Raw genomic sequence first — 21,082 nt, 5'->3', positions numbered from 1 at the left:
TGAAGCCACGCCCACCCCATAGACAGCAACGGCAGACGAAGCCACGCCCCCTCAGTGAAGCCACGCCCACCCCATAGACAGCAATGGTAGCCTAAGCCACGCCCCCTCTGCGAAAGCCACGCCCACCCCATAGACGGCAACGGTAGCCTAAGCCACGCCCCCTCAGTGAAGCCACGCCCACCCCATAGGCAGCAATGGTAGCCTAAGCCACGCCCCCTCAGTGAAGCCACGCCCACCCCATAGGCAGCAATGGTGAACAAAGCCACGCCCCTCTCCGAAGCCACGCCCACCCCATACAAAGCAATGGTAGCCTAAGCCACGCCCCCTCTGCGAAAGCCACGCCCACCCCATAGACGGCAACGGTAGCCTAAGCCACGCCCCCTCAGTGAAGCCACGCCCACCCCATAGGCATCAATGGTAGCCTAAGCCACGCCCCCTCAGTGAAGCCACGCCCACCCCTTAGACGGCAATGGGATACGAGGCCACGCCCCCTCAGGGGTCCCAAATGGGATTTTTGGGGTCAAATTTGGGATTTTTGGAGTCCCAAATTGAATTTTTGGGTCAAATTGGATTTTTTTGGGTACAAATTGGGATTCATTAGGGTCAAATATGGATTTTTTGGGGGTCCAAATTGGGATTTTTTGTGGTCCAAATTTGGGATTTTTGGGGTCCCAAATTTAATTTTTTTGTCAAATTGGAGTTTTTGGGATCCAAATTGGGATTTTGGGGGTCAAAATTGGGATTTTTGGGGTCAAAATTTGACGTCTTGGAATGCCTGAGGGATTTTTGGGATGAAAAGTTGGATTTTTTTGGGGGGTCAAAATTGTGATTTTTTTGGGGGGGTCAAATTGGGATTTTTTTGGGGTCAAATTTGGATTTTTTGGGGGGTCAAAATTGAATTTTTGGGGATTAAAATGAGGTTTTGGGGTTCCTGTGAGATTTTGCCCCGACCCCTTTGGGGCCTCAGTTTCCCCTTTTGGATCCCAAACCCCAAATCCCAAAAATCTGAAAAATCCAAATCCCCAAAAACCCTCAAAAATCCCCCAAATCCCCAATCCCAAAAAATCTCAAAAATCCCTAAAAAATAAAAAAAAAACAAATCAAAAACAAAATCCCCAAAATCCCCTCAAAGTTACAATTTTTTTCTCTTCAAAAAACCGCAAAATTTCCCATTTCCCCCCAAAATTCCCCCTTTTCCCCAAAAATCCCAAATAAATCCAAATTTCCCCCCAAAATTCCCCCTTTTCACACAAAATCTCAAATAAATAAAATTTTTTTCAAAAATTCCCATTTTCGCCAAAAAATTCCCATTTTCCCCCAAAAGTTTCCCCTTTTTTTTCCCAAAAATTCACAAAATTTTCCACTTCTTCCCCAAAAGTCCCTTTTTTCCCCCAAAAATGCTCTCAAAATTCCAATTTTTCACCAAAATTCCCTTTTCTTCCCCAAAAATCCCCCTGAAATTCCAATTTTTTTCCCAAAAATTCCCTTTTCTTTCCCCAAAATTTCCTTTTACTTCCTCAAAAATCCCCCCCAAAAATTCCCTTTTTTCACCAAAAATCCCCCCAAAATTCAATTTTTCCCCAAATATTCCCTTTTTTCACCAAAAATTCACCCAAATTTTCCATTTTTCCCAAAAATTCCCTTTTTCTTCTCCAAAAATCCCCCCAATATTCCCTTTTCCTCCCAAAAAATTCCCTTTTCTTCCCCCCAAAATTCCCATTTTTTCCCAAAAATTCCCTTTTACTTCCCCAAAAATTCCCTTTTCCTCCCCAAAAATTCCCTTTTCTTCCCCCAAAAATTCAAATTTTTCCCCAAATATTCCCTTTTCCTCCCCAAAATTCCCTCAAAAATTCCCATTTTTCCCCAAAAATTCCCTTTTTCTTCTCCAAAAATCCCCCAATATTCCCTTTTCTTCCCCCCAAAATTCCCTTTTCTTCCCCCAAAAATCCCCCCAAAATTCCCATTTTTTCCCAAAAATTCCCTTTTACTTCCCCAAAACTCCCCCAAAAAATCCCTTTTCCTCCCCAAAAATCCCCCAAAAATCCCCATTTTCCCCAAAAATTCCCTTTTTCTTCTCCAAAAATCCCCCCAATATTCCCTTTTCCTCCCCAAAAATTCCCTTTTCTTCCCCCAAAAATTCAAATTTTTCCCCAAATATTCCCTTTTCCTCCCCAAAATCCCCCCAAAATGCCCATTTTTCCCCAAAAATTCCCTTTTTCTTCTCCAAAAATCCCCCCAATATTCCCTTTTCTTCCCCCAAAAATTCCAATTTTTCCCCCAAAATTCCCTTTTCTTCCCCAAAAAATCCCTCCAAAATTCCGATTTTTTCCCAAAAATTCCCTTTTTCTTCTCCAAAAATCCCCAAATTTCCCTTTTTTCCCCCAAATTTCCCTTTTTTCCCCCAATTCCGGTTTTTTTTCCCCGTCCCGCTCCGGATCCGTTCCGGGTTTTGCGGACCCGCCCCTCCCCCCCTCCCCCGCCCCTCCCCCCCCTCCCCTTTTCCCGCGCGCGCCGCTCGGCCCCGCCCCCTTCGCCTTTCCCGCGCCGCGGCTCCCGCCAAGCAGGTAAGGGGTTCCCGCCAAAAACGGGGGGTTCCCGCCAAAAAGGGGGATTTTTTCCCGCTAAAAATAGGACTTTTCCCGCCAAATATTGGGGGTTTTCCCGCTAAAAATGGGGGGTTCCCGCTAAAATGAAATTAAAAAAAAATCCGGGAAAAATCCCCAAAAATGAAAAGAAAAAAAAAAAAATAAAATCCGGGGAAAATTCTCCAAATAAAATAAAATTTAAAAGAAAAATTTGGGAAAAATCCCTAAAAATTAAAATAGAATAAAAAAATAATCCGGGAAAAATCCCCAAAAATGAAATGAATTTAAAAAAAAAAAAAAAAATCTGGGAAAAATCCCCAAAATAAAATGGAAAAAAAAAAAAAATCCGGGAAAAATCCATAAAATAAAATAAGATAAAATAAAAAAATCCGGGGGAAATCCCCCAAAATGGAATTAAAGAAAAAGAAAAATCTGGAAAAAAATCCCAAAAATGAAATGAAATAAAATAAAAAATCCGGGAAAAATCCCCCAAAATAAAATAAAATTAAAAAAAAAAAAATCTGGGGAAAATCCCCAAAATAAAATGAAATTAAAAAAAAAAAAATCGGGAAAAATCCCGGGGAAAAAAAAAAATTAAAACATTTTTTAAAAATAATAATTAAAAAAATAATGAAAAAAACTGGGGAAAAAAAAAAACTTTAAAAAAATTCGTGAAAAATCTCCAAAAAATCCACAAAAAAAAATTTCCCCAAAACCCCGGAAAAAAAAAAAAAAAAAAAGAATCCGGGAAAAATAAAAAAATATCCGGGAAAAACTCAGTGAAAAAGCTCAAAAAATGCTGGAAAACAAACAAAAAAAAATTAAAAATAAATAAATAAATAAATAAATAAATAAATAAATAAATAAAGGAAAAAAATCCGGGAATAAACCTGGAAAAATCCCGAAAAATTCCTAAAAAAAATATGGAAAAATCCGGGGGGAAAAAAATGAAAAAAAAAAGGAGTTAAAAGGAAAAAAAAACCGGGAAAACCCAGAGAAAATCCTAAAAGAACCCCGGGAAAAATAAAAAAAAAACCGGGAAAAATCCTAAAAAAAATCCTTTAAAAAAAATCTAAAAAAAAAAATTCCCCAAAAAATCCGGAAAAATCCTAAAAAAATCAGGGAAAATCCTAAAAAAACCTTTAAAAAATCTGGAAAAATTCCTAAAAAAAATCCGGGAAAATTCCTAAAAAAATCCGGGAAAATCCCAAAAAAATCCGGGAAAAATTCTAAAAAAAATCCGGGAAAATCCCAAAAAAAAAGAAAAAAATCTAAAAAATCCGGAAAAAATCCCAAAAAATCCGGGAAAATCCTAAAACAAACCCGAGAAAAAAAAAATCTGGGAGAAATCCTAAAAAAAATCTGGGAGAAATCCTTAAAAAATCTGGGAGAAATCCTAAAAAAAAATCGGGAAAATCCTTTAAAAAATCCTATAAAAAATCCTAAAAAAAATATCTGGAAAAATCCCATAAAAATCCGGGAAAATCCTAAAAAAAAAAAAAATAAAAAAAATAAAAAAAAATTCTTAAAAAAATCCTAGAAAAATCCGGGAAAAATCCTAAAAGAAATCCGGGAAAAATCCTAAAAAAATTCCCCCCAAAATTCCGGGAAAAATCCGGAAAAATCCCCCAAAATTTGGGGGAAAATCCTAAAAAAAAAAAAAATTAAAAATCCTTTAAAAAATCCTAAAAAAAAAATCCGGGAAAATCCTAAAAAAATTGCGGGAAAAATCAATTAATTCATCCCCTAATTAACCCTCATTAATTCCTGCCTTCATTAATGCTTCCCTGATTGCAGCTCCTCATTAATGACGCAGTCGCTCATTCCCTAATTACCCCATTAATTAATTAATCAATGTAATTCCCTAATTAATGATGCCATCACTCATTCTCTAATTACCCCCATTAATTAATTAATTAATGAGTCATTCCCTAATTACAATTCCTCATTAATGATGCAATCACTCATTCCCTAATTACTCCCGGTGATTAATTAATCAATCAGTCATTCCCCAATTAATGATGCAATCAGTCATTCCCTAATTATGACTCTTAATTAATGAATTCATTAATTAATCATTCCCTGATTTCAGCTCCTAATCAATAACCTAATTATACATTCCTTAATTAAAATTCTTAATTAATTAATAATTCCCTAATTGCAACTCTTAATTAATGACGCAATTATTCATTCCCTAATTACCATGCATTAATTAATTCATTCATTATGTAATAATTCCCTAATTACAATTCCTAATTAATGACGCAATTATTAATTCCCTAATTATGAATTCAAATTAATTAATTAATTGCAATTTCTAATTAATGACGTAATCACTCATTCCTAATTGCAACTCTTAATTAATGATGCAATTACTCATTCCCTAATTATAACTGTTATATAATTAATTAATTAATCATTCCCTAATTGCAACTCTTAATTAATTAATTCATCATTCACTCCCTAATTATCACTATTAATTAAAGACCCGATTATTCATTCCCTAATTATAAGTCTGAATTAATGAATTAACTAATTAATTAATTGCTCCCTAATTCCAAGTTCTAATTAATGACGTAATCATTCATTCCCTAATTACAGATCTGAATTAATTGATGAGTCATTCCCTAATTGCAGCTCTTCATTCATTAATTAATTCCTCATTCATTCCCCTAGTGATTAATTAATTGCTTCCTAATAACAATTCCTAATTAATGACGCAATTATTCATCCCCTAATTGCAGCTGTTAATTAATTAATTAATATTATAATTATTCATTCCCTAATTGCAGCTCTTAATTAATTAATTAATGTCCTAATTCTTCATTCCCTAATTGCAGCTCTTAATTAATTCCTTCATTAATCACCCCCTAATTACTTCATCGTAATTAAGTCTCTAAGTGCACACCCCAATTAGTGACGTCATTAATGAAGCTCTAATGACGTCATTAATCCTAATTAACGAGGCGCTAATTAGCGCTCTAATTAATTCTCTAATGACGTAATTTCTTATGGCCTAATTAGCCCTCATTAATGACGTCATCCTAATTACCCCCTCATTAATTCCCGAATTCTCCCTTCGCTAATTACCCCTCATTAATTAACCCCCTAATCACCCATCATTAATTAACCCCCTAATTATCCTCTCATTAATTAACTCCCGAATTTACCATCATTAATTAATTCCCTAATTACCCCTCATTAATTAACTCCCTAATTATTCTCCCATTAATTAAGTCTCTACTTACAGAGTCACTAATTAATTCCCTAATTACCCCCTCATTAATTAACTCTGTAATTACCCCTTCATTAATTAACACTTTAATTACCCTCTCATTAAGTTCCTCATTAATTCACTCTCTAATTACCCTCTCATTAATTAAGCCCCTCATTAATTAACTCTCTCATTACCCATCATTAATTAATTCCCTAATTACCCGATCATTAATTTAGTCTCTAATTAACCTCTCATTAGTTAAATCCCTCAGCAATTAAGTCTCTAATTACACCTCGTTAATTAAGTCTCTAATTACACCTCGTTAATTAACCCCTCATTAATTACCTCACATTAATTAACTCCCTAATTACCCCTCATTAATCACCCCTCACTAATTACCTCCCTAATTACCCCATTAATGAACTCTTTCATCACCCCTCACTAATTAATTACCCCTCATTAATTGTCTCTAATTACCTTCATTAATTACCCCTCATTAATGAACTCTCTAATTAACACTAATTAATTAACCCCATAATCACCCCTCAGTAATTAACCCTTCACTAATTAACTCCCGAATTGCCTCTCATTAACTGCCCCTCATTAATTAACCCCTCATTATTGAACTCTCTTATTCCCCCTCATTAATGAATCTGTAATTAACCCTCATTAATTCATTACCCCCTCATTAACTGGCTCTAATTACCTTCAATAATTAATTACCCCTCATTCATTGTCCCTAATTACCCTCATTAATTAACGCCGCATTAATGAATTCCCTAATTACCCCATTAATCACCCCCTCATTAATTAACCCCTAATTACCCTCACTGACTCTAATTACCCGTCATTAATTAACCCCTAATTACCCTCATTAGCTCTAATTACCCCTCATTAATTAACTTTTTAATTACCCCATTAATGAACCCCTCGTTAATGAATTCTCCTCATTTCCCATCTCTAATGGCATTCATTAATTAACCCCTCATTAATTAATCCCTAATTACCCTCACTGGCTCTAATTAGCCCTCATTAATTAACTCTTTAATTACCCACTCATTAACTCTCTTTATTTCCCGCCATTAATTAACCCCTCATTAATGAACTCCCTAATTAGCACTCATTAATTTCCCCCTCATTAATCACACCTCATTAATTAATTAGGTTCATTACCTGTCTCTAATGGCATTCATTAATTAACCCCTCATTAATTAATCCCTAATTACCCCTCATTAATTTAAGCTCATTAACGCTCTCTAATTACCTCTCACTAATTAATTGTGCACATTAATTGTCTGGAATTACCCCTCATTAATTAACCCCTCATTGATTAACCCCTAATTACCCAATTAATTATCTCTTTGGTAATTAATCCCTAATCACCCCTCCTTAATTAATTATGCTCATTAAGCGTCTCTAATTGCATTTATTAATTAGCCCCTCATTAATGAATTCTCTAATCAGTCCTCATTAATTACTCCCTCATTAATGAATCCCTCATTAATGAATTCCCTAATTACCCCTCATTAATGAATCTCCCTCATTAAGCGTCTCTAATTACATTCATTAATTACCCCCTCATTCATTAACTCCCTAATCACCCCTCAGTAATTAAGCCCTCATTAATTAACCCCTCACTATTAGCCCCTAATTTCCGCCATTAATTAATTACCTCCTCATTAATTAACCCCCTAATTACCCCATTAAGGAATCATTCCCATTAACCGTCTCTAATTACCCTCATTAATTAACTGTCATTCCCCCTCATTAATTAATCCCTAATTACCTAATAATTAATTACCCCCTCATTAACCATTTCTAATTACCCCTCAGTAATTACCGCTCATTAATTGCCCCTCATTAATGAATTCTATAATCCCGGCTCACTAATTGCCTGCTAATTACCCACTAATTAATTAATTGCCCCTCATTAATTAACCTGCAATCCCCCCTCATCCATTCCCGCTTGCTCATTAACCCCTAATTAGTGCTCATTAATTAATTACCACCTCATTAATGAACTGCCCAATTCCCCCTCATTAATCAATCTCCCTCATTAATTAGCTGTAATTCCCCTCATTAATTACCCCCTCATTAATGAACTCTCTGATTAGCGCCCATTAATGAACTCCCTAATTACCCCTCATTAATGAACCCCTCATTAGTTAATCCCTTATTACCGCCATTAATTAACCTCTCATTAACTGTCTCTAATTACCCCTCATTAATGAATCACTCTCATTGAGCGTCTCTAATTACTCCTCATTAATTACCCCTCGTTCATTAACTCCCTGGCACTAATTAACCCCTAATTAGCACTCATTAATTAATTAACCCCATTCATGAACTCTCTAATTACCCCTCATTAATTAATTATTTTCATTAACGGTCTCTAATTATCCCTCATTAATTAGTCACCGTCATCAACTGTCTCTAATATCTCCTCATTAATTAACCCCTCATTAATTATCTCTCTAATCACCCCTCATTAACCCCCCTCATTAATTAACCCCTCATTAATGAACTCCCTTAATCCCTCTCATTAACTCTCCCCTCATCAATCCCTGCTCACTAATTACCCACTGATTACCCATTAATTAATTAATTACCCTCATTAATTAACCTGTAATCGCCCCTCATCAATCCCCGCTCACTGATTACCGCTAATTAGCTGTTAATTCATTAATTACTGCTGTTAATTGTCTGTCTAATCACCCCTCATTAATGAATTTCTGTCATTAAGCGTCTCTAATTACAGTCATTAATTAACCCCTCATTAATGAACTCCCTAATCACCCTCATCAATCCCCGCTCGCTCATTAACCCCTAATTACCCTCATTAATTAATTACCCCCTCAGTAATGAATTCCCTTAATCCCTCTCATTAATGAATATCCCTCATTAATTAGCTGTAATTCCCCTCATTAATTATGCCCTCATTAATGAACTCCCTAATTGCCCTGTCTTTAATTAACCCCTTGGTGATCACCTGCTAATTACCCCATTAATTAATCCAGATCGTTAATGAACTCTCTAATCACCCCTCATTAATGAATCGCCCTCATTAACCATCTCTAATTACATTCATTAATTACCCCTTCATTAATTATCTCTGTAATCACCCTCATCAATCCCTGCTCACTAATTAACCCCTAATTAGCGCTCATTAATTAATTACTCCTCATTAATGAATTCCATAATCACCCTCATCCATCCCTGCTTGCTGATTAACCCCTAATTAGCGCTCATTAATTAATTAATTAGACTCATTAATGAACCTGTAACCCCCGCTCATCCATCCCCGCTCAGTCATGAACCCCTAATTAACGCTCATTAATTAATTACCCTCATGAATGAACCTGTAACCCCCGCTCATCCATCCCCGCTCAGTCATCAACCCCTAATTAACGCTCATTAATTAATTACCCTCATGAATGAACCTGTAACCCCCCCATCCATCCCCGCTCGGTCATGAACTCCTAATTAACGCTCATTAATTAATTACCCCTTCATTAATGAACCTGTAGCCCCCCACTCATCCATCCCTGCTCAGTCAGGAACTCCTAATTAGCGCTCATTAATTAATTACCCTCATTAATGAACCTGTAACCCCCCCGCTCATCCATCCCGGCTCGCTGATCACCCCTAATTAACGCTCATTAATTAATTACCCTCATGAATGAACCTGTAACCCCCGGCTCGCTGATCACCCCTGATTAGCGCTGGTTCATTGATTACCTGATTAGCTAATTAACTGTCTGTGTTAATTGCAGCCGGATGGGCCCCGGGACCTTCGGCCTCTGCTGGGCCCTGCTGAGCCTGGCCGGGGGTGAGACCCCAAAATCCCCAAAATAGACCCAAAATATTCCCAAAAATACACAAAAATCCCCCAAAATACCCAAAAATCCCCCAAAATCCCCCAAAATACCCAAAAATACCCAAAATTGCCCCAAAATATTCCCAAAAATACCCAAAAATACCCAAAATAGACCCAAAATATTCCCAAAAATACACAAAAATCCCCCAAAATACCCAAAATAGACCCAAAATATTCCCAAAATACACAAAAATACACAAAATTGCCCCAAAATATTCCCAAAAATCCACAAAATATTCCCAAAAATCCACAAAATAGCCCCAAAATATTCCCAAAAATCCCCAAAAATACCCAAAATTGCCCCAAAATAGCCCCAAAAATACCCAAAATACACAAAATTGCCCCAAAATATTCCCAAAAATACACAAAATAGCCCCAAAATAGCCCCAAAAATACCCAAAAATACCCAAAATAGCTCAAAAATAGCCCCAAAAATCCCCAAAAATCCACAAAATTGCCCCAAAACAGCCCCAAAAATCCCCAAATCTACCCCAATATATCCCCAAAAATCCACAAATCTACCCCAAAACAGCCCCAAAATATTCCCAAATCTACCCCAAAATAGCCCCAAAAATCCCCAAACCTACACCAAAATAGACCCAAAATTCCCAAAATATCCCCAAAATATCCCCAAAAATATTCCCAAAAATCTACCCCAAAAATCCCCAAATCTACCCCAAAATCTACCCCAAAATATTCCCCAAATATTCCCCAAAATCCCCAAAATATTCCCCAAAATCCCCAAAATATTCCCCAAATATTCCCAAAAAATCCCCAAATTCCCAAAATCTTCCCCAAAACTCCCCAAAATTCCCAAAATATTCCCAAAATATTCCCCAAATTCTCCAAAATATCCCAAAATTCCAAAATATTCCCCAAAAATATTCCCAAAATCCCCACAATTGCCAAAAATACTCCCAAAATGATCCTCAAAATTCCCAAAGTATTCCCCCAAATATTCCCAAATTCTGAAAATATTCCCCAAAATATCCCCAAAACTATTCCCAAAAATCCCCCAAATATTCCCAAAATCCCCAAAATTCTCAAATAATTCCCAAAATTCCCTAAAATTCCCAGATTCCCAAATTCCGAATTTCTGAAAACAATTCCCAAATAATTCCCAAACAATTCCCAAACAATTCTGAAATAATTCCCAGATAATTCTGAAATAATTCCCAAATAATTCCCAAAATAATTCCGAAATAATTCCCAAACAATTCCCCAACAATTTCCAAAATAATCCTGAAACAATTCCCAAACAATTCCCAAATAATTCCCAAACAGTTCCCAAGTAATTCCCAAATTCTCAAAAAATTCCCAAACAATTCCCAAATAATTCTGAAATAATTCCTGAACTCCCTAAAAAAATTCCCAAATAATTCCCAAATAATTCCCAAATTCCCCAACAATTTCCCAACGATTCCCAATGGATCCCCCAACGATTCCCAATGGATTCCCAATGAATTCCCAACGATTCCCAATGAATCCCCGCATTATTCCCAATGAATTCCCCAACAATTCCCAATGGATTCCCCAACGATTCCAAATGAATCCCCCAATGATTCCCAATGAATCCCCCAATGATTCCCAATGGATTCCCGGTGATTCCCAATGAATCCCCCAATGATTCCCAATGAATCCCCCAACGATTCCCAGTGGATCCCCCAACGATTCCCAATTAATCCCCGCATTATTCCCAATTAATCCCCGCATTATTCCCAATGAATCCCCGCATTATTCCCAATGGATTCCACGATTCCCAATGAATCCCCCAACGATTCCCAATGGATTGCCCAACAATTCCCAATGGATTCCCCAACGATTCCCAATGGATTCCCGTGTGATTCCCAATTAATTCCCCAACAATTCCCAATGAATTCCCCAACGATTCCCAATGGATCCCCCAACGATTCCCAATGGACCCCCAACGATTCCCAATGAATCCCCCAACGATTCCCAGTGGATCCCCCAACGATTCCCAATGGATCCCCCAACGATTCCCAATGGATCCCCCAACGATTCCCAATGGATCCCCCAACGATTCCCAATGGATCCCCCAACGATTCCCAATGGATTCCCCAACGATTCCCAATGGATCCCCCAACGATTCCCAATGAATCCCCACATTATTCCCAATGAATCCCCCAATGATTCCCAATGGATTCCACAACGATTCCCAATGGATCCCCCAACGATTCCCAATGGATTCCCATGTGATTCCCAATGGATCCCCCAATGATTCCCAATGAATCCCCCAACGATTCCCAATGAATCCCCCAACGATTCCCAATGAATCCCCCAACGATTCCCAATGAATCCCCGCATTATTCCCAATGAATCCCCGCATTATTCCCAATGAATTCCCGGTGTTTCCCAGTGGATCCCCGGTGGTTCCCAGTGGATTCCCGGTGGTTCCCAGTGGATCCCCGGTGGTTCCCAGTGAATTCCCGGTGTTTCCCAGTGGATCCCCGGTGGTTCCCAGTGGATTCCCGGTGTTTCCCAGTGGATCCCCGGTGGTTCCCCGTCCGTAATTCCCGCTCCCATTCCAGGCCGGGCGGCTCCGGGCTCGGAGCGCCTCTTCCGGCGCCTCTTCGGGCGCTACTCGCGCTGGGCGCGGCCGGTGCCCAACGGCTCCGCCGTGGTCACCGTGCGCTTCGGGCTCGCCGTGGCGCAGCTCATCGACGTGGTGAGCCACCGCCGCGCCATTCCCGCCATTCCCGCCATTCCCGGCATTCTGGGCTCGAAAGTCCCGGGATTCTGTGCATGAAAGTCCTGGGATTCTGCCGCCCACATTCCCGGGATTCTGGGCTTGAAAGTCCCAGGATTCTGTGCATGAAAGTCCCGGGATTCTGTGCATGAAAGTCCCGGGATTCTGTGCATGAAAGTCCCGGGATTCTGTGCATGAAAGTCCCGGGATTCTGTGCATGAAAGTCCCGGGATTCTGTGCATGAAAGTCCCGGGATTCTGTGCATGAAAGTCCCGGGATTCTGTGCATGAAAGTCCCGGGATTCTGTGCATGAAAGTCCCGGGATTCTGTGCATGAAAGTCCCGGGATTCTGTGCATGAAAGTCCCGGGATTCTGTGCATGAAAGTCCCGGGATTCTGCCACCCACATTCCCGGGATTCTGGGCTTGAAAGTCCCGGGATTCCGAGACCCACATTCCCGGGATTCTGTGCATGAAAGTCCCGGGATTTTGGGCTTGAAATTCCCGGGATTCTGTGCATGAAAGTCCCGGGATTCTGTTCATGAAAGTCCTGGGGTTCTGGGCTTGAAAGTCCCGGGATTCAGCCACCCAAATTCCCGGGATTCTGTGCATGAAAGTCCCGGGATACTGTGCTTGAAATTCTTGGGATTCTGCGCTTGAAATTCCTGGCATTCCGAGACCCACATTCTCGGGATTCCCGAGATTCCGAGACCCATATTCCCAGGATTCCCGGGATTCCAAGAACCAAATTCCCGGGATTCTGTGCATGAAAGTCCCGGGATTCTGAGACCAAATTTCCCGCGGTTCTGCCACCCACATTCCCGGGATTCTGCCTCCCGAATTCCCGGGATTCTGTGCATGAAAGTCCCGGGGTTCTGGGCTTGAAAGTCCCGGGATTCCAAGAACCAAATTCCCGGGATTCTGTGCATGAAAGTCCCGGGATTCTGGGCTTGAAAGTCCCGGGATTCCGAGACCCACATTCCCGGGATTCTGTGCATGAAAGTCCCGGGATTCCGAGACCCACATTCCCGGGATTCTGTGCATGAAACTCCCGGGATTCTGCCGCCTACATTCCCGGGATTCCGGGCTTGAAAGTCCCGGGATTTTGGGCTTGAAATTCCCGGGATTCTGTGCATGAAAGTCCCGGGGTTCTGGGCTTGAAATTCCTGGGATTCCAATGCCCACATTCCCGGGATTCTGAGGCCCAAATTCCCGGGATTCCGAGACCCAAATTCCTGGTATTCTGTGCATGAAATTCCCGAGATTCTGCCGCCTAAATTCCCGGGATTCTGTGCATGAAATTCCCGGGATTCTGCTACCCACATTCCCGGGATGCTGCCACCCAAATTCCTGGGATTCTGCCACCGAAATTCCCAGGGTTCTGCTGCCCGAATTCCCAGATTCTCTGACTGAAATTCCCGGGATTCTGTGACCCAAATTCCCAGGATTCTGCTGAAATTCCTGGGACTCCACCCAAATTCCTGGGATTCTGCCCAAATTCCCAGGATTCTGCCGCCAAAATTTTGGTACCCAGGGAATTTTGGGATCTGGGAAGTTTTGGGATCTCGGGAATTTTGGGATTTGGGAAATTTTGGGATCCCGGGAATTTTGGGACAATCCCTCGGGATCTCCCTCCGGCTCATCCCTCCTCCCCACCGCAGGATGAGAAGAACCAGATGATGACCACGAACGTCTGGCTGAAGCAGGTGGGGATCGGGATTGGAATTGGGATTGGGATTTGGGTTTGGGATTTGGGTTTGGGATTGGGATTTGGGGTTTGGGATTTGGGAATCTGCCCCATGGATCTGCCCCATGGATCTCCTCCATGGATCAGCTCCATGGATCTGCTCCTTGTATGAGCTCTATGGATCTGCTCCTTGGATCTGCTTCATGGCTCTGCTCATGGGATCCACGCCATGGATGAGCTCCATGGATTGGTTCCATGGATCTGCTCCATGGATGAGCTCCATGGATTGGTTCCATGGATCTGCTCCATGGATGAGCTCCATGGATTGGTTCCATGGATCTGCTCCGTGGATGAGCTCCATGGTTCTGCTCTGTGGATCTGCTCCATGGATTGTTTCCATGGATGAGCTCCATGGATCGGCTCCATGGATGAGCTCCATGGATTTTTCCATGAATCTTCTCCATGGATCTGCCCTGTGGATCTGCTCCATGGATTGTTTCCATGGATTTTTTCCATGGATTGGTTCCATGGATCTGCTCCGTGGATGAGCTCCATGGATCTGCTCTGTGGATCTGCTCCATGGATTGTTTCCATGGATGAGCTCCATGGATGTTTTCCATGGATTGGCTCCATGGTTCTGCTCTGTGGATCTGCTCCATGGATATTTTCCATGGATGAGCTTCCCGGATGTTTTCCCTGGATGTTTTCCATGGATGTTTTCCATGGATGAGCTCCATGGATTGGTTCCATGGATGTTTTCCATGGATGAGCTTCCCGGATGTTTTCCCTGGATGTTTTCCATGGATGAGCTTCCCGGATGTTTTCCCTGGATGTTTTCCATGGATGTTTTCCATGGATGAGCTCCATGGATTGGTTCCATGGATGTTTTCCATGGATGAGCTTCCCGGATGTTTTCCCTGGATGTTTTCCATGGATGTTTTCCATGGATCTGCCCCATGGATCTGCTCCATGGATGTTTTCCATGGATGAGCTTCCCGGATGTTTTCCATGGATGTTTTCCATGGATGAGCTCCATGGATTGGTTCCATGGATCTGCTCCGCGGATGAGCTCCATGGATCTGCTCTGTGGATCTGCTCCATTGATTGTTTCCATGGATGAGCTCCATGGATCGGCTCCATGGATTGGCTCCATGGTTCTGCTCTGTGGATCTGGTCCATGGATGTTTTCCATGGATGAGCTTCCCAGATGTTTTCCATGGATGTTTTCCATGGATGAGCTCCATGGATTGGTTCCATGGATGTTTTCCATGGATGAGTTTCCCGGATGTTTTCCATGGATGTTTTCCATGGATGGGCTGGGCGTGTCCGCAGGAGTGGAGCGACTACAAGCTGCGCTGGGATCCGGCCGAGTTCGACAACGTCACCTCCATCCACGTCCCCTCCGAGATGATCTGGATCCCGGATCTCGTCCTCTACAACAAGTCAGTGCCGCTGCCGGCACCGGAATTCCTGGGATGGCCGGGAATCCCATCCCATCCCATCCCATCCCATCCCATCCCATCCCATCCCATCCCATCCCGTTGATCCCATTGATCCCATTGATCCCATTGTTCCCATTGATCCCATGGATCCCATGGATCCCATTGTTCCCATTGATCCCATTGATTCCATCCCATCCATCCCATAGATTCCATTTCATTATCCCATTCCACCTTCATCCCTTCTCCAACCAAGTCTCATCCCAAGGCTCATCCCAAGACTGATCCCTGACCATCTCTGACCATCCCTGACCATCCCTGACCATTCCTGACCATCCCCGACCATTCCTGACCATTCCATTCCTGACCATCCCTGACCATCCCTGACCATCCCTGACCATCCCTGACCATCCCTGACCATCCCTGACCATCTCTGACCATCCCTGACCATCCAACCCTGACCATCCCTGACCATCCCTGACCATCCCTGACCATCCATCCCTGACCATCCCTGACCATCCCTGACCATCCCTAACCATCCCTGGCCATCCCTGACCATCCCTGACCATCCCTGACCATCCCCGACCATCCCTGACCATCCCAGACCATCCCTGACCATCCCTGACCATCTATGACCATCCCCGACCATCCCTGACCATTCCTGACCATTCCTGACCATCCCTGACCATCCATCCCTGACCATCCCTGACCATCCCTGACCATCCATCTCTGACCATCCCTGACCATCCCTGACCATCCCTGACCATCCCTGACCATTCCTGACCATCCCTGGCCATCCCTGACCATCCCTGACCATCCCTGACCATCCATCTCTGACCATCCCTGACCATCCCTGACCATCCCTGACCATTCCTGACCATCCCTGGCCATCCCTGACCATCCCTGACCATCCCTGACCATCCATCTCTGACCATCCCTGACCATCCCTGACCATCCCTGACCATTCCTGACCATCCCTGGCCATCCCTGACCATCCCTGACCATTCCTGACCATCCCTGACCATCCCTGACCATCTCTGACCATCCCTGACCATCCCTGACCATCCAACCCTGACCATCCCTGACCATTCCTGACCATCCCTGACCATCCCTGACCATCCATCCCTGACCATCCCTGACCATCCATCCCTGACCATCCCTGGCCATCCCTGACCATCCATCCCTGACCATCCCTGACCATCCATCCCTGACCATCCCTGACCATTCCTGACCATCCATCCCTGACCATCCCTGACCATCCATCCCTGACCATCCCTGACCATTCCTGACCATCCCTGACCATCCATCCCTGACCATCCCTGACCATTCCTGACCATCCATCCCTGGCCATCCCTGACCATCCATCTCTGACCATCCATCCCTGACCATCCCTGGCCATCCTTGACCATCCCTGACCATCCCTGACCATTCCTGACCATCCCTGACCATTCCTGACCATCCCTGACCATCCCTGACCATCCCTGACCATTCCTGACCATCCCTGACCATTCCTGACCATCCCTGACCATTCCTGACCATCCCTGACCATTCCTGACCATCCCTGGCCATCCCTGACCATCCATCTCTGACCATCCATCCCTGACCATCCCTGGCCATCCTTGACCATCCCTGACCATCCCTGACCATTCCTGACCATCCCTGACCATCCCTGACCATCCCTGACCATTCCTGACCATCTCTGACCATCTCTGACCATCCCTGGCCATCCCTGACCATCCATCCCTGACCATCCCTGACCATCCCTGACCATTCCTGACCATCCCTGACCATCCCTGACCATCCCTGACCATTCCTGACCATCCATCCCTGACCATCCCTGACCATCCCTGACCATTCCTGACCATTCCTGACCATCTCTGACCATCTCTGACCATCCCTGACCATCCCTGACCATCCCTGACCATCTCTGACCATCCCTGACCATCCCTGACCATCCATTCCTGACCATTCCTGACCATCCCTGACCATTCCTGACCATCCCTGACCATCTCTGACCATCCCTGACCATTCCTGACCATCCCTGACCATCCCTGACCATTCCTGACCATCCCTGACCATCCCTGACCATCCCTGACCATCTCTGACCATCCCTGACCATCCCTGACCATCCATTCCTGACCATTCCTGACCATCCCTGACCATTCCTGACCATCCCTGACCATTCCTGACCATCCCTGACCATTCCTGACCATCCCTGACCATCCCTGACCATCCCTGACCATCCCTGACCATCCATCCCTGACCATCCCTGGCCATTCCCTGTTTTCCAGCGCCGACGGCGAGTTCGCCGTGACCCACATGACCAAGGCCCACCTGTCCTGGGACGGGACGGTCAAGTGGACGCCGCCGGCCATCTACAAGAGCTCCTGCAGCATCGACGTCACCTTCTTCCCCTTCGACCAGCAGAGCTGCAAGATGAAGTTCGGCTCCTGGACCTACGACAAGGCCAATATCGACCTGGAGACCATGGACCACCAGGTGGACCTCAAGGACTACTGGGAGAGCGGCGAGTGGGCCATCATCAACGCCGTGGGCACCTACAACTCCAAGAAGTACGACTGCTGCACGGAGATCTACCCCGACATCACCTTCTACTTCGTCATCCGGCGCCTGCCGCTCTTCTACACCATCAACCTGATCATCCCCTGCCTCCTCATCTCCTGCCTCACCGTCCTGGTCTTCTACCTGCCCTCGGACTGCGGCGAGAAGATCACGCTCTGCATCTCCGTGCTGCTGTCCCTCACCGTCTTCCTGCTGCTCATCACCGAGATCATCCCCTCCACCTCGCTGGTCATCCCGCTGATCGGCGAGTACCTGCTCTTCACCATGATCTTCGTCACCCTCTCCATCGTCATCACCGTCTTCGTGCTCAACGTCCACCACCGCTCGGCCGGCGCCCACGCCATGCCGCGCTGGGTGCGCCGCTTCTTCCTGGGCGCCGTGCCGCGCTGGCTGGCCATGAGGAGACCGCCGGCGCCGCCCGCGGGGACGGGGGGACGCGGCGCCGGCGCGCGCCTCGGCGCCTCCCGCTGCTGGCTGGAGACCGACGTGGACAACAGGTGGGACGAGGACGACGAGGAGGATGACGAGGAGAAGACCTGTCCCAGCCACCCCGCGGGATCCGAGGAAAAGCGGCTCCGCCGCGGCCGGAAAGGGTCGGGATCCGGCGGGACGGCCAAGGAGGAGGAGGAGGAGGAGGAGGAGGAGGAGGAGGAAGGCTCGGAGCGGGGCTTGGCGCTGTCCCCCAGGGTCCTGAAGGCCCTGGAGGGGGTGCAGTACATCGCCGACCACCTGCGGGCCGAGGACGCCGACTCCGCCGTGAGTCCTGCGATCCGCGGGGCTGGAGATCCCAAACTTGGGAAGATCTGGGATCCACAAGTGGGGCAGGAGATCCCAAAATTGGGAAGATCTGGGATCCACAAGTGGGGCTGGAGATCCCAAACTTGGGAAGATCTGGGATCCACGGGTGGAGGTGGAGATCCCAAACTTGGGAAGATCTGGGATCCACGGGTGGAGGTGGAGATCCCAAACTTGGGAAGATCTGGGATCCACAAGTGGGGCTGGAGATCCCAAACTTGGGAAGATCTGGGATCCACAAGTGGGGCTGGAGATCCCAAACTTGGGAAGATCTGGGATCCACAAGTGGGGCTGGAGATCCCAAACTTGGGAAGATCTGGGATCCACAAGTGGGGCTGGAGATCCCAAACTTGGGAAGATCTGGGATCCACAAGTGGGGCTGGAGATCCCAAACTTGGGAAGATCTGGGATCCACAAGTGGGGCTGGAGATCCCAAACTTGGGAAGGGAAGATCTGGGATCTACTGAGGGTTCCTGAGATACCAAAGTTGAGAAGAGAAGTTCCAGGAACTGTGGATGGAGCTGGAGATCCCAAAATTGGGAAGGGAAGATCTGGGATCCACGGGTGGAGCTGGAGATCCCAAAATTGGGAAGGGAAGATCTGGGATCTGCAGGTGGAGCGGGAGATCCCAAAATTGGGAAAAGAAGATCTGGGATCTCCAAGTGGGGCTGGAGATCCCAAAATTAAGAAGTTCTGGGATCCAAAATTGGGAAGGGAAGTTCTGGGATCTACAAATGGAGCTGGAGATCCCAAAATTGGGAAGGGAAGGTCTGGGATCTACAAATGGAGCTGGAGATCCCAAAATTGGGAAGGGAAGGTCTGGGATTAGGGTTTAATTCCTGAGATCCCAAAAATGGGAAGGGAAGTTCTGGGATCCATGGATGGGGCTGGAGATCCCAAAATTGGGAAGAGCAGTTCTGGGATCCAGGTTTTCTTTTTGAGGACCAAAATTGGGAAGTTCTGGGACCTGTGGATGGGGCTGGAGATCCCAAACTTGGGAAGGGAAGTTCTGGGATCCACAAATGGGGGTGGAGATCCCAAACTTGGGAAGGGAAGTTCTGGGATCCACAAATGGGGGTGGGGATCCCAAAAATTGGGAAGGGCTGTTCCGGCATCCGTGGTTGGTTCCTGAGACCCCAAACCCAGGGAGGAGATCCGTGATCCATCTCCCACCTCCGTGGACATTCCCGGTCTGCAGCATCACTCGAGGGTTCCTCCAGCTCCCGTTGCCTTTGGGAATGTTGGAGATCCCCCTCCCACCTTTGGCTCATTCCCGCTTTTCCCAAAGCGGGTTTGGAAAACCCCGGGTGGGATCAGCTCTTCCCTGGAGATCTCCATCCCACCTCAGCATTCCTCGGAAAAGTTTGGACTTTTCCGAGGAACGCCGCGTCTCCTCACCCCGAGGAGATTCCCGGGAAGCTCTGGGTGGTCTCCTAATCCCGGGAGATTCCCGGGAAGCTCTGGGTGGTCTCCTCACCCCGAGGAGATTCCCGGGAAGCTCTGGGTGGTCTCCTAATCCCGGGAGATTCCCGGGAAGGGATTCCCACGGGATTTTCCCGCCGGCAGGTGAAGGAAGACTGGAAGTACGTGGCCATGGTGATCGACCGGATCTTCCTCTGGATCTTCATCATCGTCTGCCTCCTGGGCACCGCGGGGCTCTTCCTGCCGCCCTACCTGGCCGGGATGATCTAGGACCCGGCCGGGACCGGGCGCTGGGAGTGGTGGGAATGGTGGGAGTGGTGGGAGTGGTGGGAGTGGTGGGAATGGTGGGAATGGTGGGAACGGTGGGAATAGTGGGAATGGTGGGAATGATGGGAATGGTGGGAATGGTTGGAGTGGTGGGAACGGTGGGAACGGTGGGAATGGTGGGAATGGTGGGAACGGTGGGAATGGTGGGAATGGTGGGAATGGTGGGAATGGTGGGAATGGTGGGAGTGGTGGGAATGGTGGGAATGGTGGGAGTGGTGGGAGTGGTGGGAACAGTGGGAATGGTGGGAATGGTGGGAATGGTGGGAGTGGTGGGAGTGGTTGGAGTGGTGGGAGTGGTGGGAATGATGGGAGTGGTGGGAACGGTGGGAACGGTGGGAGTGGTGGGAACGGTGGGAACGGTGGGAATGGTGGGAACAGTGGGAATGGTGGGAATGGTGGGAATGGTGGGAACGGTGGGAACGGTGGGAACGGTGGGAATGGTGGT

General features: G+C 45.5%; 1 protein-coding gene across 2 annotated transcripts; it reads left to right on the top strand.

Moving 5' to 3' along the window:
* Nucleotides 1–2,525: 2,525 nt before the first annotated feature.
* On the top strand, nucleotides 2,526–20,722 carry CHRNA2 (cholinergic receptor nicotinic alpha 2 subunit). Of its 2 annotated transcripts, XM_085574283.1 has the most exons (7): nucleotides 2,539–2,564; nucleotides 9,576–9,631; nucleotides 12,229–12,365; nucleotides 14,046–14,090; nucleotides 15,404–15,513; nucleotides 17,802–18,849; nucleotides 20,455–20,722. In XM_085574283.1, the coding sequence occupies exons 2-7, from the start codon at nucleotides 9,580–9,582 to the stop codon at nucleotides 20,578–20,580; spliced, it is 1,518 nt and encodes a 505-aa protein (XP_085430409.1). In that variant the 5' UTR covers nucleotides 2,539–2,564; nucleotides 9,576–9,579; the 3' UTR covers nucleotides 20,581–20,722. The 2 variants fall into 2 exon arrangements, with proteins under 2 accessions (XP_085430410.1, XP_085430409.1); XM_085574284.1 differs by lacking the exon at nucleotides 12,229–12,365 and having other exon boundaries at nucleotides 2,526–2,564; nucleotides 20,455–20,720.
* Nucleotides 20,723–21,082: the final 360 nt, after the last annotated feature.

Source organism: Lonchura striata, chromosome 3 (assembly GCF_050655825.1).
Source record: "Lonchura striata isolate lonStrDom1 chromosome 3, ASM5065582v1, whole genome shotgun sequence".
Classification (NCBI taxonomy): domain Eukaryota; kingdom Metazoa; phylum Chordata; class Aves; order Passeriformes; family Estrildidae; genus Lonchura; species Lonchura striata.
This window is presented reverse-complemented; position numbering and strand designations above follow the sequence as displayed.

Bases quoted from the DNA above. Each gene is read 5' to 3' on its own strand.
- CHRNA2 (XM_085574283.1), top strand. From the start codon at position 9,580: ATGGGCCCCGGGACCTTCGGCCTCTGCTGGGCCCTGCTGAGCCTGGCC. The intron at 12,366-14,045 runs GTGAGCCACCGC...TCCCCACCGCAG, and splicing joins TGGCGCAGCTCATCGACGTG to GATGAGAAGAACCAGATGAT. The intron at 15,514-17,801 runs GTCAGTGCCGCT...CCTGTTTTCCAG, and splicing joins GATCTCGTCCTCTACAACAA to CGCCGACGGCGAGTTCGCCG.